Source organism: Electrona antarctica (assembly GCF_951216825.1).
Source record: "Electrona antarctica genome assembly, chromosome: 19".
Classification (NCBI taxonomy): domain Eukaryota; kingdom Metazoa; phylum Chordata; class Actinopteri; order Myctophiformes; family Myctophidae; genus Electrona; species Electrona antarctica.
The window spans coordinates 14,717,826-14,732,742 of NC_136800.1; the positions used below are offsets into that span (position 1 = coordinate 14,717,826).

The window sequence follows — 14,917 nt, forward strand, 5'->3', positions numbered from 1 at the left end:
AACTAACCATAATGTATCAGCTGTGCTCTGAGGAGAGCCAACAGGTAGGCATGTAACTAACCATATACGTATCAGCTGTGCTCTGAGGAGAGCCAGCAGGTAGGCATGTAACTAACCATATATCAGCTGTGCTCTGAGGAGAGCCAACAGGTAGGCATGTAACTAACCATATACGTATCAGCTGTGTTCTGAGGAGAGCCAACAGGTAGGCATGTAACTAACCATATATCAGCTGTGCTCTGAGGAGAGCCAGCAGGTAGGCATGTAACTAACCATATACGTATCAGCTGTGCTCTGAGGAGAGCCAGCAGGTAGGCATGTAACTAACCATATATCAGCTGTGCTCTGAGGAGAGCCAACAGGTAGGCATGTAACCATATATCGTGAATTGATTCAAAACGATTCAAACTGGTTTCAATTTAAACCTTAAACATGATGCAAACAGCAGAGGGTGCGTAAAAAAAACAGGATCTTTGTAAGAGATTTTTTTTTTTGTGATTCTCATTGTATCGTGAGTTGAGTGAATCGTTACATGCCTACCAACAAGCAAGGAGACACTCCATTCTGGTACTGACACAACTGTATAATCTTTTCATTGAACGGGACCATTGGCTACATTTTACACTCTCTGAGTTACAAATGGATAATTTAACACTGAGAACACTGAGAATTTGACTGTGTAACTAGATCATTATTATAGAAATTCATGCTTTCTATGATATCATATAACATTGATATCATTGATACATGTATGTATATCTTGGTATAATATGCAATGCATCATTTCTATATTATAGAGTGATGTGAAATGACACTTCTTGTGGGGTTTTTATGGTAATAATGAGACCGACACTGTGATTGGTCAGGCAGTAGTCGGGTCTAGCCTGACCTTATGATTTACTGTACTTTCCTTGCTGTACTATAGTTGTATGTTTCAGTGCTCGCTTTGTTTGTAGAAACATTTCATTTTACATAATAGCTACTGATTGAGATAGTGTTGCTGACATCATCCTCTTCCTCTTTTGTTCTTCCCCCTCTCCACCCCATCCAGATCTTGTCTCTGCAGACAGAGGAGGTGAAGAAGGAAGGCCAGGTGGAAGAGTACGAGCGGGAGCTAGCCAGGGCCCGGTGGAGGCTCAAAAAGCTGAGGGAGGAGGTGAAAAGGCAAAGGAGGCGAACGGAGGAGGCCGGAGAGAGGGACATCCCTCTGCAAGACTCCATCAAACAGTCGTATGAGGAGATCCTAGAGGTAAACAGACATGAATGCTGTAACATTATCTTCATTATCAAAATCAATTGCAGTAGTGCCAAACCTGGAGAAGAAGAAAAATAATTGAGTCCCGCACACTGTCTTCACTTAACAGCATTTTATTGAAGGTCTGAACGACGTTCAGACCTGCTCAATAAAATGCTGTAAGTGAAGACAGTGTGCGGGACTTTCTACTTCTCCAATTCCAATTATCCGACGCACCTGTCCTCCGTAGGTGTGCATATGGACTTTTTGAGTGGTGCAACCACTCCCTTACGGAGCTGGCTGGGTGGCTGGATGGCTGGGTGGGTGCCTGGGTGGGTCTGAGCACGAAAACAGCATGGTTGTTTTTCACCACCTGTGTGCAACCTAACACACACACAAACACACACGCACATATTAACTGTATATGTGATGATTTTTGGGTGTGCCAGTACAGTACAGTACAGTACAGTACAGTACAGTACAGTACAGTACAGTACAGTACAGTACAGTACAGTACAGTACAGTACAGGGACCCCCACACGGTAACTCTGTCATTTCTCAACCGTTTCGGACGCGGGGCGGCACGCCGGAACTGGCCCGGCCCCCTGGGCCCATTCCTGGGGGTCTGGATGTTCTGGGGACCCCCCCAGGGACCCCCACATGGTAACTGTCATTTTTCTACCGTTTCGGACACTGGCGGCTTGCCGGAACCAGGCCGACACCCTGGGTGCGTTCCTGTGGGTTTGGAACTTCCGAGGACCCCCCCCCCGGGACCCCCACACGGAGTTCAGAGTTGCACCACTCACTTCACACGGGTGTGATTTTTTAGTAGTGCCAAACCTGAAACAAAATGTTTCAGAGCCCAAGTTAAATGCAATGCAAATAAAAAAAGAGGCGTTTTCAATTTAACCAATAGTTATTGCTCATTTTTGAAGTAAGGTTGGATTGCATAACTGGGCTTATAGACATGAGGTAAATTCAAACCAATTCTTTTAGTTGAAGCATTCAGAGCTGAACATTATGTCCCGGTTTCTGTGTGGCCGCAATTTGGTAAAGTGCTTACAATATAAATTGATCATGTCTTAATTTTGCAGGGCAGCAGCAGACAGCAGACACCACGTGGCTGCGGTTATGAGTTATATTTATTAAAGTATAATACCAATTATCCACGTTGTTGATCACATACAAATACAATTCATAGTGTTATATCATCTGGTAGATATGGGACCTGGCTGGGTAACATCTGTGTTCCAGATGCAGGGCAGCAGATAGAATTAATTAGGATCATTAATGCAAAGGGCGCATTTCCCCTCAGATCAATAAAGCTCTGGTCCATATCAGAAGGCAGGGTTCCAGTATCCTGGCCCCCTCTTGAGGCTGAGCTGTGACTTCTTTTTGTAATCCCATTGTTGCATTTGCATTCCAGCTGTTTCCACAATTGTGTGTGGTTAGAATAATATATTTGTTCCTGTGACATTGCTGCTTAAACATGCGCGCGCGTGTGTGTGTGTGTTGGGGGGGGGGGGGGGGGGGGGGGTGAGGACATATTCTACACCGGGCCGTCTACTCTACACCAAGCACTATACAGTAACTATATTGTTCACCACTGTTATTACTGTTTTAGTGATGGTGGACGGTGGACTACTTGAGATCAATTTGTTTTGTATTAAACTACTAGACCTGTACGTGCCTGTCGGCTACCGGCCGAGAATGATGCAACTTTGGAACCTAATAATACCCGTTGTCAAGTGGACTGGTTAAGTAGGCTAATCAATTGTCAGGTGTGGGGTTGCCATGGCAATCAATTGGCTGAGGCAGAGGCTGGAAATTTCACAGGTGAGTGGATTCCCACTGAGGGGATTCCCACTGGCAGAGCCTGAGCAGAGCCTTCTGTGGTTGTTCTGGAGAACCGTGGGTCCGCCCGACTCGATACCGGGCACTGCACTCCCCGTGGGGGTGTGGAACGCGTGTGTCGAATATGAAGTCGGCGGTTCTCGACTTATGTGCATTACAACCGTACACACACGCAGACATGCACGCGCGCACGCACGCAGAGACGTGGCTAGACAAGGGGCAGCGGTGGCCGAACGGTTTGCGGAGCGGTCTTGTTATCGGAAGGTCGCCAGTTCGAATCCCCGGACCGGCACGTTAAAATTACCACCGCTGAAGTGCCCTTGAGCAAGGCATTGAACCCCTACCATGAAATGTTCTATGAGCAGGGTCTGGCTGTAAACAAGCATCTCGAGCTTAGTCCATTCACCCTGGGTAAACAAAGAACTTTGCTTTGCTTTGCTTTGCTTTGCGCATTTATAGTAGGATATATATTTATTATTTTAGTTATATTATCATTATATTATATTAGGTATACTGCTAGGTGTGTGCGGTGCACTTCTTTTTAGTCTACTGGTCTGTATTCTCACCTCCTTCCTGTCTCTTCCTCACAGGAGGAGGTGACTCTGGGCTCTCTCTCAGGAAGTGCAGTGACTCCATCGAGCCAGCTGGACGAGTCGGCATCTCCAACCGACACTACTGAAGAAGAGCCACTTCCCGTGAGGCCATGGGGAAGGAGCCAGTCGCTGCCCGCCTATGCAGACTACATAATGGTGTGTATGTTTTAGAAAAAAATCGCACCCGTGTGAAGTAAGTGGTGCAACTCCGTGTGGCGGTCCCTGGGGGGGGAGTTCCAACCAACAGGAACGCACCTAGGGTGCCGGCCCGATTCTGGCGAGCCGCCCCGCTTCCGAAACGGTTGAGAAATGACAGAGTTACCGTGTGGGGGTCCCTCTACTGTACCCTCTACTGTACTGTACTGTACTGTCACTGTACTGTACTGGTACACCCAAAATCACTATACTGTTTATACAGTTAATATGTGCGTGTGTTTGTGGGTGTGTTAGGTTGCGCACAGGTACTGTAGCAAGGGGAACAAACATACACACATTCAGTGTATAAATATGGTATAAATAACAAATAAATAAATGAACGGTTCTGTCTGTCTGTCTGTCTGTCTGTCTGTCTGTCTGTCTGTCTGTCTACCAGAGGACCAGTGGTTCGTCCTTCAGTAATAATCTCACAGAGACCAGGGAGGAGGAAGATGACAGTCGTTCCAGCACACCAAAGGTAGACCAGGCCCTGAAAGTAAATATTGCTATTTGCTAACATATGAATGATTCTGGCTAATGCCAGTCGACTGGCTGGATGAGAGCTGGTTTGCGGACTAAAACCATTAAGGCCAAGAACCGGATTACTTAAAAACTAAAGAATGTATTTGATAAATGCAAGTGTGTGTGTGTGTGTGTGTGTGTGTGTGTGTGTGTGTGTGTGTGTGTGTGTGTGTGTGTGTGTGTGTGTGTGTGCGTGTGTGCGTGTGTGCGTGCGTGCGTGCGTGCGTGCGCGCGTGCGCGCGTGCGCGCGTGCATGTGTGTATACAGTATACACACACATGAACTTCACAGAAAGCACTACCTTCTCCTCTTCCACATACAGATAGACAGATGTACAGCGTACAGAGAGGAGGGACAGGGGAAGATCAGAAATGACACGGAGAAGAAGGTGAAGGAAGGGTTGTCCACCAATCCCAACCCCACTGACCAACTGGACTTCTACCAAGCTGACCCCTTTGTCCACTGCCAGACTGAACGTATGCGCCTAACACCTAACCTCCACTGTATGAATGGACATTATCTAACCTCCACTGTCTGAATGGACATTATCTAACCTCCTCTGTCAAAGTGAACAAAAACAATCTAATACTATATATATATGTAACCGGAGGCCATAGGTACATACTAGACGCAGACGGACCACAGACTTATTATTAAAATATACAATCTTTATTAGAAAATGCAATATATAAAATATGGACTTTATTACGAGCAATTTATATCAAAGTTAACAATAAAAGTAGAGACAGATTAAATCATACAAGAACATTAGCTTTCCCTATTATCAATCAAACCTACAGCTTAATTCAGTATGGCTAAAGCAGTGACCACTGACTCGTGATCACATCTGTACAGGAAATGGAAATGAACACAATGAATATACACCATGAACGCCTGTTACCATACAAAATTAATACATATAGCTGGGCTATCAATATATAAACTAAGAGACTCACCAAAGACAAACTGCTACCGCTGAGCACACACAATTAACACATAGGTGTGGGTTCTCAACCAGCCTGTTCCTCACTAGAAATAACCACACATTTAAATGACCTTTTAGTTACATTTGGATTAATCATACACATCTCGAAAACACAAATAAACACATCAACGCTAAAGAGAGAGAGAGAGCGGACTTACACTTTAATAAATGACTGCACTATACTCTCAGTGTGGACGACGCCCCAAACATATGACAATGGCCAGCACTCCGTTCTCATTGCATCCCTCTGTGGAAACCATGACACGTTGCCTATATTACTAACAAATTATGATACAAACATTATCCCAATACACAGTGCAAATAACCGGAACCAAAGCAATACCTTTTCAGTGCGAGTTCCTAACTCCCTGCCTCCTCCCCTCGTCGGAACAGACTGTCGTTCCTACGGGATACCGATTCAGTTTGGTTAACTAAATATACTGCATGTCAAACTTAGCGATCACAGAAGCAAGCTCTCTTTTAGGCTAAGGCTACTCACCCGAACACTTTGGCATCAAAGCCCTGCTCGCAACCCTCTCTCTCGTTGCAGTAACACGGCTTGCTGCAGCCTACTCAGTCACGGAAGTGTTTGGTCTCGTTCCCCTCCGGTGCCACTGAAGTTTTAGTTCACACCAGAGACACGCCCACACTACTGGTCATTACCCCACCCGGCCACATATATATGAATTAAACTGAAATTATAGCAATCTTTTTTTTGTCATCTGCATTAGGCTGCATCATTGTGGTTAAACATGGTTAAAAGTTCAAATGTTTTGGTTCTTCCTTTATCTGAATGCGTTCTTCTTATTCCAGGATATACTGTATCAAAGTTTAGAAGAACAGTAAAACATGTTCATGTATTCCATCAACATCAAAAATGACACACAATGATTACCAAAATGATGTTTTGTCTCCGGTTTTCTAGATGACCTATTTGATGAAGACTTATTCCCAAAGACGGACTCTTCTGGTGAGTAATGTTAAACTACAAATCACTTTTCTTTTCCTTTTCTAGAGATCTTTCATTTAGAACTTTTGGTAGGATTACAGAAATGCACTGTTACCATGGGGTGGTTTTTCTTCACACTGCTGATATAACTTGAAACCCCTCAAAACCCACCAATGTTAGTTCATGCAGGGGGTTTCTTAGGTGAAGGTTTCCATGGTCCTTTATGAGCTGGGTAGTTAGGTATATCAAATTGAGCTAATTTAGCTGATTGCTAAATATACAAATATTTCCAGGTGCATTTGGGTCCGACCCTTTCAAAGGCACCGACCCGTTCGCAGCAGACACTTTGTTCGGAGATGCGGCGGGCGGAGGTGAAGGTGAAGGTGACGAGGCAGACCTGTCCTGCACTGAGAACAAAGCCTCAACAGCAACTCAGTGTTTTGAGTCAGAGTTCCCCGATGAAGATAGCGACATAGAGATCAGCTACAGCCGAGAGGACCTGGATGCCATAGCAACGGGAGGCGAGGCAGCCGACGAGGCGATGGGTTTTAAACCCATCCAGAGTTCGTCAGAGGAACTGGGGCCAGTTCGAGGCTGGAGGTCGCAGGGACAGTATTCGACGGAGTCGGATCCCAACGGATATGAGCTGGACCTGGGGGCCTTCTCACCTCCTTCAGACATAGAAGAGCTCAGTATGGGCTCTCTGCCTGGAGGGGATGTCACAGAGACCTCAGCGAGCAAACAACAAGGTATTTAAACTTCTTTGACAATTTTTTTTTTTTAACTAGAAACATATATTTTACATTTTGCCATCATACCAGTAACATGTTATACATGTTATAAATGGAAAGATAGAATAATATGAATAAGTAGTGTCATCCATCCATTTTCAACAGAGAAATATCCCAGCCGGGATATTAAGCAATATTTAAATGGCAATATAGAAGAGAAAAACACTTGAGTTTATTCCAGATGAATGCAGCCACTGCATGTGTTTGATTGACTCCTCACTAGTAAGAAGTCAATTCCCCAGGTAATTAGCCAAGCAGGAAGCCTGTCTAGAGATCACATTATGAAGCTGTTGTGTGTTTTGTAGTTCAAATCTGCTGAGCCAAACAAACAGGAATGCCGCCTTCTGGAAAAGTGAACTACAGTCGTTAACAGAGCCTATACACAGCAGTAGCAGAACAACCACCTAACAGGCCACCTAACCCTAAACCACAATACAGTGAATTGAAAATCGTGATGAAATGAAAAACGTAATTGTCGCCACAGGAATGGAAATTACAATTTACAATTTACAATTTAGGCATTTAGCAGACGCTCTTAATCCAGAGCGATTTACATTCAAAGAAAAAATCAAAGAAAATGTTATGGTCCCTTATTTCCATCTTTAATGAATGTCCAATGTTGAACTTAAATTGCCTTCTATTTCCAGGTCTGGTCATTGATCCAGCTCACAATGTGTCTGAGCTCCAGATACATGCTTGCAGCTCTGCTTCTCAAGCCACCACATCAGTGGAATCAGACTGGATTGACCTTGGTGCGACAGAACATGCCTTCCCCTGTGAGGAGGCGGAGCTTAAGGCATGGGATATGCTGGAACCCCAAAAGTCACTGGAACATGAATGTTCCGTGACTCCCCAATCCTCAGTGGACTCCCAGAGCCCGCTGGGCCGGTCCAGCTCTAAACCAAGCAGAGAGCCGAGTTATGAATTGAGCTATGAACCATCCTTTGATCCATATGGGTTCAAGTTGAGCCCAGAACATTCCATTCACGACCTCTTAGAACCTGATGATGCAGTATCTAGCCCAGAGCTAAATGAGCCAGATCTGACCTTTGACCCCGAGCCTTCCTCTGCTCAGCCCAACCAGCTCAGCTTTGACCCATATGGGTTTGAGCTCAGGACCTCTGAGGCAGTGGGTCAAGACGCCTTTGACCCTTATGGCTTCAAGCTCACTCCTGAAGGAGAAAATCAGGAAGTTGTAGACAACTGTAGCACGGACAACCAAGAAGAGCTGGAAGCTTGTAACTATGACAACCAAGAACTGATGCAAACAAGTCACTATGACAACATAGAAGTACTGGAACCTGAAGTACTGGAACCTAGCCCTGACAACGACGGACTCCATAACAATGGAAATCAGGAAGTGGTGGAACCCTGGAGTAATGTCACTTACGAGGTTCTGAATGTATTTAGCTCTGAAAATCAGGAAGTCCTGGACTTTTGCAACCAGGGCAACCAGGAAGTGCTGGAACCCTGCGAATACGGCAACCAGGAGCTATTAGAATCACAAGACAACCAGGTACTACCGGAGCCGTGTAGCTATGGCAACCAGGAAGTGCTGGAACCCCATAACCATGACAACCAGGAATTACTGGATTTCTGTAGCAATGAAAACCAGGAGGTGCTGGATCCAGGTAGCCACGACAACCAGGAAGTGCTAGATCTTTTTAGTAAGGACGCTGAAGCTAATAATAACGACTGTGTAGCGGAGGAAGAGCTGGACGTTAACGCCAGCATCAACTCCTCCGACAGCTCCAACAATTCAGCCAACAACAGCTCAACCAGCATTGCATCATCAGTGGTCTCTAACAGTCCTGCCACCCTGGACCTGCTGGGCTTAGAGCTTAGCAACACAACTATTGGCAACACTGACGCCACCAACAACCCCGCTGAGCCTCTCTACGCGGCTGCAGGTGACGACCTGGCCACGCGCAACCAGAACCCGGCATCGTTCAGCGTGGCCGCCACCAACAGCTTGCTGGACGGCGATCTGGGATCTATATTCGGGACCGGAGGCTATGTTGGCTGTCAGGACGTGGCGGACGATCTGGAGCCCCTGGCCCGCAAGCAGGTGAAACCTGTAGCAGAGCCGGTACGACCCGTCAGACCTGTCCGACCCCCGCGGCCCTCGCTCATGGTAAGTTACACTCGCTTATACATGCATTGTTGCATCGCACCAATTAGGGCTGCTACTATCGTTTATGTTCTTAGCGATTGTTCTATCTATAGATTACTCTTTCAATTAATGAAATAATCGAGAAGCTGTTTCATAAAATATATTAGTGTTATTTTATACTTTGTCATACAACGGTGTCTTGCAAAAATAGCCAATATACAAACTCATTTCAATATTTGTTGTATCTGTATCTATTTGTTCGAGATTTGTAATATCAGATTTATAGTGTGTATAGTCAATTATGAATTGATTATTTTATTAAATGATCGATTATATTTATAGAGTTGAAGGTGTCTGTCTCTTACCTGGGTTGTTCTGTCTGTGCAGGCCAAGGACCAGGCTCAGTCCAAAACTCAGGGCCTTGACCTGAAGTGAACTCTGAACTGTGGCCTGGTGGTGACGTCACTACATCGACCAACACCCACCTGGGGTTAATGTGACAACTGATAACATTCTACTGGGACAGCAGGGGCAAAAAGAGAAACACAAGAGAGGGTGGGAGATAAAACGGAGAGGAGGACGCATATAGAAGGACAATGACGTGGGAGGGAAAAGCAAGGATAGGAGAAATGAGGCAGTAAGTTTATTTATTTGGTTGTCTGTGGTTAATCCAAATGTTTTAGGGTCTATATTGGACGGTTAGATGAACAGTAAGTTAGACAGCAAGGTCAATGAACTTCCTGGTGTATTTAAACAACTCCCGAGCTGACATGGAGCCAGAGGTGAACAGAACCAGAGAGCTTGTTTGGTCCAAAAATATCTCTGGTGTCATCACCGTCAGCAAAATTTCACACTTTTGTCAAGGGAAATGCTGCTTAGGCCTGAATAGCCTAGAGACCTTAGGCCGGGGAAGGGTGTTGAGCAACAGCTCTCTCTGCTGGAAAGGACAGTGAACAACATTCCCAGAAAATGGTTTTTAGAATAAGCCATTTACCCAGCGACTGTAGCCTACCCTAGGTGGAGCCTGTGAGTCAACAAATATATTTATGTATATTAATTTATTTTAATATTTATTTATGAGTGCTGTCAACGCAACTTCATTTCTTGGGAATCATCCTTATTTTCATTTCAACTTCTTTTTTAAAAAGGATTACCTTTCAGTAGGACCACTCAGTCCAAATGGAAAATGATTTCCCTTTTTTTTGTCAACTTGGGGTTGGAAGCCAGTCTAGCGGTCTCTGAGAAAGCATGTATATACATTAATTTAATCTAAAAAGAGTCTATTGTGGATTAGTGATTCTTTAGGTAAATAGTAGTTATAAGTACTGGTTAGGTTAGAGCCGTATGGTGAGCCAGGTGGAACCGTGGCCGCCGTGTTCCTGTGACCTTTTCTAGTACCAGGAAACGTGGCTGTAAATACACAACAAGCTCCATATGTTATCTGGAGATGTTGATACGATCTCCAGATCCGCTTGAAGCAGGGCTATGGAGTCCTATGGCTCTATTCTGGCCAGTGCCTTACAACTTATCCCTAAACTTCTTTGCCATTTTGGAAAAAAAAATGTAATAGTTCAAATAGGCGATCTACAAGCTCACAAAACGTGTCAATATATATCGCCTATTTGAAGTATTTTAAAATGTTTTTCAAAATACAATAAAGGCAAAAAAGTTTAGGGATAAGGGGTAAGGCACAGGCGAAAATAGGGCTCCTAATCTCAGCTCTCGCTGAACTGCGAAATGACGCAAACTCCGCATTTCTTGGGCTCTGGATTAGGCGATGATGTGTATGAAACACATCATCGCCTAATGAAAGATTAGTTTTGTCAGTTGTCGTTGACAACTGACAAAATGACAAAACTTGGTTAACAGATCGGCTGTAGATCAAACTGCATGAAGTGAAACATATTTCATCTGCTGTTTAAAAGGCACACTCTTAAAAAAAGATCTGTTGGGAAAAAAAACATTGAATGCACATACTATAACTATTCATAAACAGATGTATTGAAAAATGAACTCAAATGTTCATTAGTGTTGTTGTAGACAAATATAATTTTTCTACACATCCGGTATCTGTTGTGTACAATACATCTTGTTTTATCTCATTGTTTCTTTTTTTCTATTCAGAGTGTAGAAAACAGAAACATTACTGCCTGGTGAAAAGAAACAATGCACATTAAAATATTCCATACAACTAATCTGTGTTCTTGTACTGCCTGGAAAGTATACCATGCAACCATATTTCCTCTGTTTACAACTTCGACTAAACATGAGAATGTATCATGGGATATTGTTATGCCCATGCAAATGCTATAGCCTATAGATACAGATAAATACACATAGAAGATGACTGGCTACATTTACACAGGTAACAATGTATTTGCTCTGTTCATGCCTACCTCATTGACAACTTTGCTAAGGTTGCATGAAAACACTGTGAACATTTAATTTGTGGATTGTGGATTGTATGGAATCAGAAAGTGGTAAAAAAAACACTTCAAATGTAATGCTGGTGCTGCAAATGCACCCAAGTTTCACTGAAGAGGGATGGTGATCCCAAATCACCGCCTGTGGTGAGACACATTTGAGCAAACTAATGCTGAAGTATGAATGATCAAATGCTTACATACTGTATCTGATTCTGCCTGAATGCACCCATTTAGGCACATCACATCATGTTCAGCTTCAGTCCCAAGATTCCTGTGTAGATGCTGTCATGGACTCAGTCTCTAGAAAGCACACAGACCACCCTGTCCACTAAAAACCAATGACAGGTTAACAAATTGTCTGGCTGGCTTCCAATATATCTTGGAGGAACCTGGTCTTCTCTCGCCCAGTATAATTTTTGTCCTAAACTGTGATGCCCTTTGATTTTAGACCAAACAGACATCATATATAGACCTTAATGTAGGTTCCTCTCTGCTGTTTACTTTTCCCCCTCCCTAGTGTGTCTTTCCTTGCCAGAATCAAGAGTTTTTCCACTCTTTCATTGTATGCAGAGAAAATGCAAGGGAAGTGTGAAAGTCATTTTTAATAGTGCCCATGGAATTTTCTTCATACAGAAGCCGACTTAATTATGGCATACGTGTACTGTTAATAAATAGTATGAACACACAACTGTATACCAAATTGTTAGTCAGAACACATACTGTAAAACCCAAACTAATGACATAATGCATCCTGACCTAATGACTAATGGCATAATGAAACAGCAATATTAGGTAAAAATGGTGCACTTGGTAGTTTTTCTAAAATGATTAAAATATGTTTTTCTTAATTTTTCTGACTTTTTTTTTCTTGACATTCAAGATTAAGATTAATGATCCAGGATAGCACCCCTTCTATCCTCTCTGTTTACTTGCATACTGCCTAAGAGAGTTTGGCAGTTTACTGGGTTTCCTGCAGTCTGTCTTGCAATTTTTGATCAAGAGGTGATTTGTTGTTGAAATTGAACCAAATGGCCGGATTGGGTAATTGTGCTACTGTAAATGGGTCTGTCATTTATTTTTTTATTTTTTTCATGTTCCTATGTAAAAGTTCTTTGTGGTTGAAACAACATGCAATAATAGAATAGCGTTAAGCAGTAAATGATCAGCGATATTAATAGAGCCAAAACACTTGGTTAATGCTGTTTTCCTGGGACTAGTTTGAATTCACTTCACTTCTGTTGATGAAATAGACGTGACACTTCCAGCATGAGAAGATAGTCACATCTAATTTATTGAGAATATGGGTTTTGTCATTTGCAAACTTTTCTGTTTTCTGTTTTTACTCTAGTTGTGAGTTTAATGAATGTGAAGTGAAATGAGGCCAGTCTCAAGACTACCGTATATTCAGAATCCATGTGTCCTCAATCACACCAATTCTCTGTTTCTGCAAAAACTCCCATAAAACATGTGTTTTACTCTTGGATTCAAACATTTGAATTTGAATATTATTCAAATAGCCTATAAAGTGTCACAGTATGTGGGGTCAAGGCACGTAATTCCAGTGATGTTGACAAGAGAATGGTGTTTGGAATTGGAAGAATTTTTCTCTACATTTAGAAAAGAAGATAAATATTTGTAAATACAAGATTTAAAACACTTGTTTGATAGACCATGTTTTTTCTTTTTTTGCAGTGCTCTCATTGGCTTCCAGTTCAGTTCTCACTGTATAGTGTACATAGACAAATGTAGCATAGCAAACATGTCCAAAATCATGTTGCTTTTGTTTTTCATATTCAAGTTAACCAATTTCAAACTAGTGCCCCTATTCTGGGCATGTTATTAAAGGTGAACAGTTTAAAAAGAAATCCAAAGATTTCAATGAATCTAAAAACCTCTGAGCTAACAAGTGAACTATTTTCTCTATTCGTTGTACGACTAAGTGCATAGGGCTAGTCATTAAAGTATTTAATTGGAATCATCGATAATTTTACTGGCTTCAGTACATTTTTACTGGTGGATCAGAGATTCAAGAGGATAATATCCACTTTAACTATATGATCAAGGCATAATCAGGAAACAAATTAAACTAGTTCAAGGTAACTGTGTAGTAAGATTAACAATGAAGGTATTTTACACAAGAGAGATCAAATAAAAGCTTGTCATTTTTGTCAGTGGGTGTTTTCTATTATCCAGACAAAGAATTCAAGGTACTTTGATTCAGATATATGCACTTTAAAAGCCACGGTCTAATAAATAATAATAATAATAATAGAAAATAACATCATTATAACTGTGTTGCCATGGTAATCTCACAGTTGACTGTAATTATACTAATAACGTCTTTGCCATGGTTACCATGGTAAAGAGTCATGGTTGCATTGGTTGGGTGTAATAAATACAATAATAATATTAACTAATAATGATAATATAATATAAATGTGTGATGCTGTATGTGTTGTTGTCTAAATGTGACATTCTGTGTTGGAACAGTAAAGAAATAAAAGTATAAAAAATATATAATTTAACCATACGTATGTGTTTTGTCTTTATTGTCTCCACCAGGCCGAAGGCATGGGGAGAGAGTATGTTTTGCACTCCGTCCGTCCGTGTGTCCGTGTGTGTGTCCGTCCGTCCGTCCGTCCTTCCGTCTGTGAACAGCTAATCTCCGACACCGTTAACCCGGTCGATGCCAAATTTTGCACACACACTCCCTGGATGCCAACGATGAACCTCTGCCCCAAAATGTCCAGAACGGCCTGTTATAGCGCCACCAGGAGGCCGCTTTGTGCAAAACAAGATTTTGGACAGTACACCTACAGATTTTGTCCAAACATCACGCAAATTGGTACACAGTCTCTCTAGAGCCATTCAACGAAACAGGTCTTTCAGATTTCTCAGACTCCATCCTGATTGGCTAAGATTGGCTTCCAAAGTTTGCAGGAGTGCTCAGTTTCAAACAAAATGCTGCAAATCATGAACACATCGTGTGATTTCCGTGAAATTGTGCACGCACATTCCCACTAGGCCGACGAAGAAATGCCACATGAACATTTTCAACTCAGCCTCATGGTGGCACTATAACTGGCCGAAAAGTGTTTTACCTCTAACTGCACGGATCTGTGGATAACTTTGTATGCCAACTCCCTAGAGGCCAAGGAAAAACCTTTGCCTGGAATTTTTCACATCTGCTCTTTATAGCGCCACCAGGAGGCAGACATATGTAAAACACATTTTCTAATATTACTCCTTCAGATT

At 42.7% G+C, this 14,917-nt stretch overlaps 1 protein-coding gene across 1 annotated transcript; it reads left to right on the forward strand.

Annotated features, from left to right (window-relative positions):
* The first annotated feature begins 332 nt into the window (after positions 1 to 332).
* Positions 333 to 11,427, forward strand: LOC306943582 (uncharacterized protein). Its single transcript, XM_079530002.1, has 9 exons — positions 333 to 362; positions 1,052 to 1,249; positions 3,679 to 3,837; positions 4,274 to 4,354; positions 4,721 to 4,874; positions 6,309 to 6,353; positions 6,626 to 7,081; positions 7,771 to 9,257; positions 9,624 to 11,427. The coding sequence occupies exons 3-9, from the start codon at positions 3,835 to 3,837 to the stop codon at positions 9,669 to 9,671; spliced, it is 2,274 nt and encodes a 757-aa protein (XP_079386128.1). The 5' UTR covers positions 333 to 362; positions 1,052 to 1,249; positions 3,679 to 3,834; the 3' UTR covers positions 9,672 to 11,427.
* Positions 11,428 to 14,917: the final 3,490 nt, after the last annotated feature.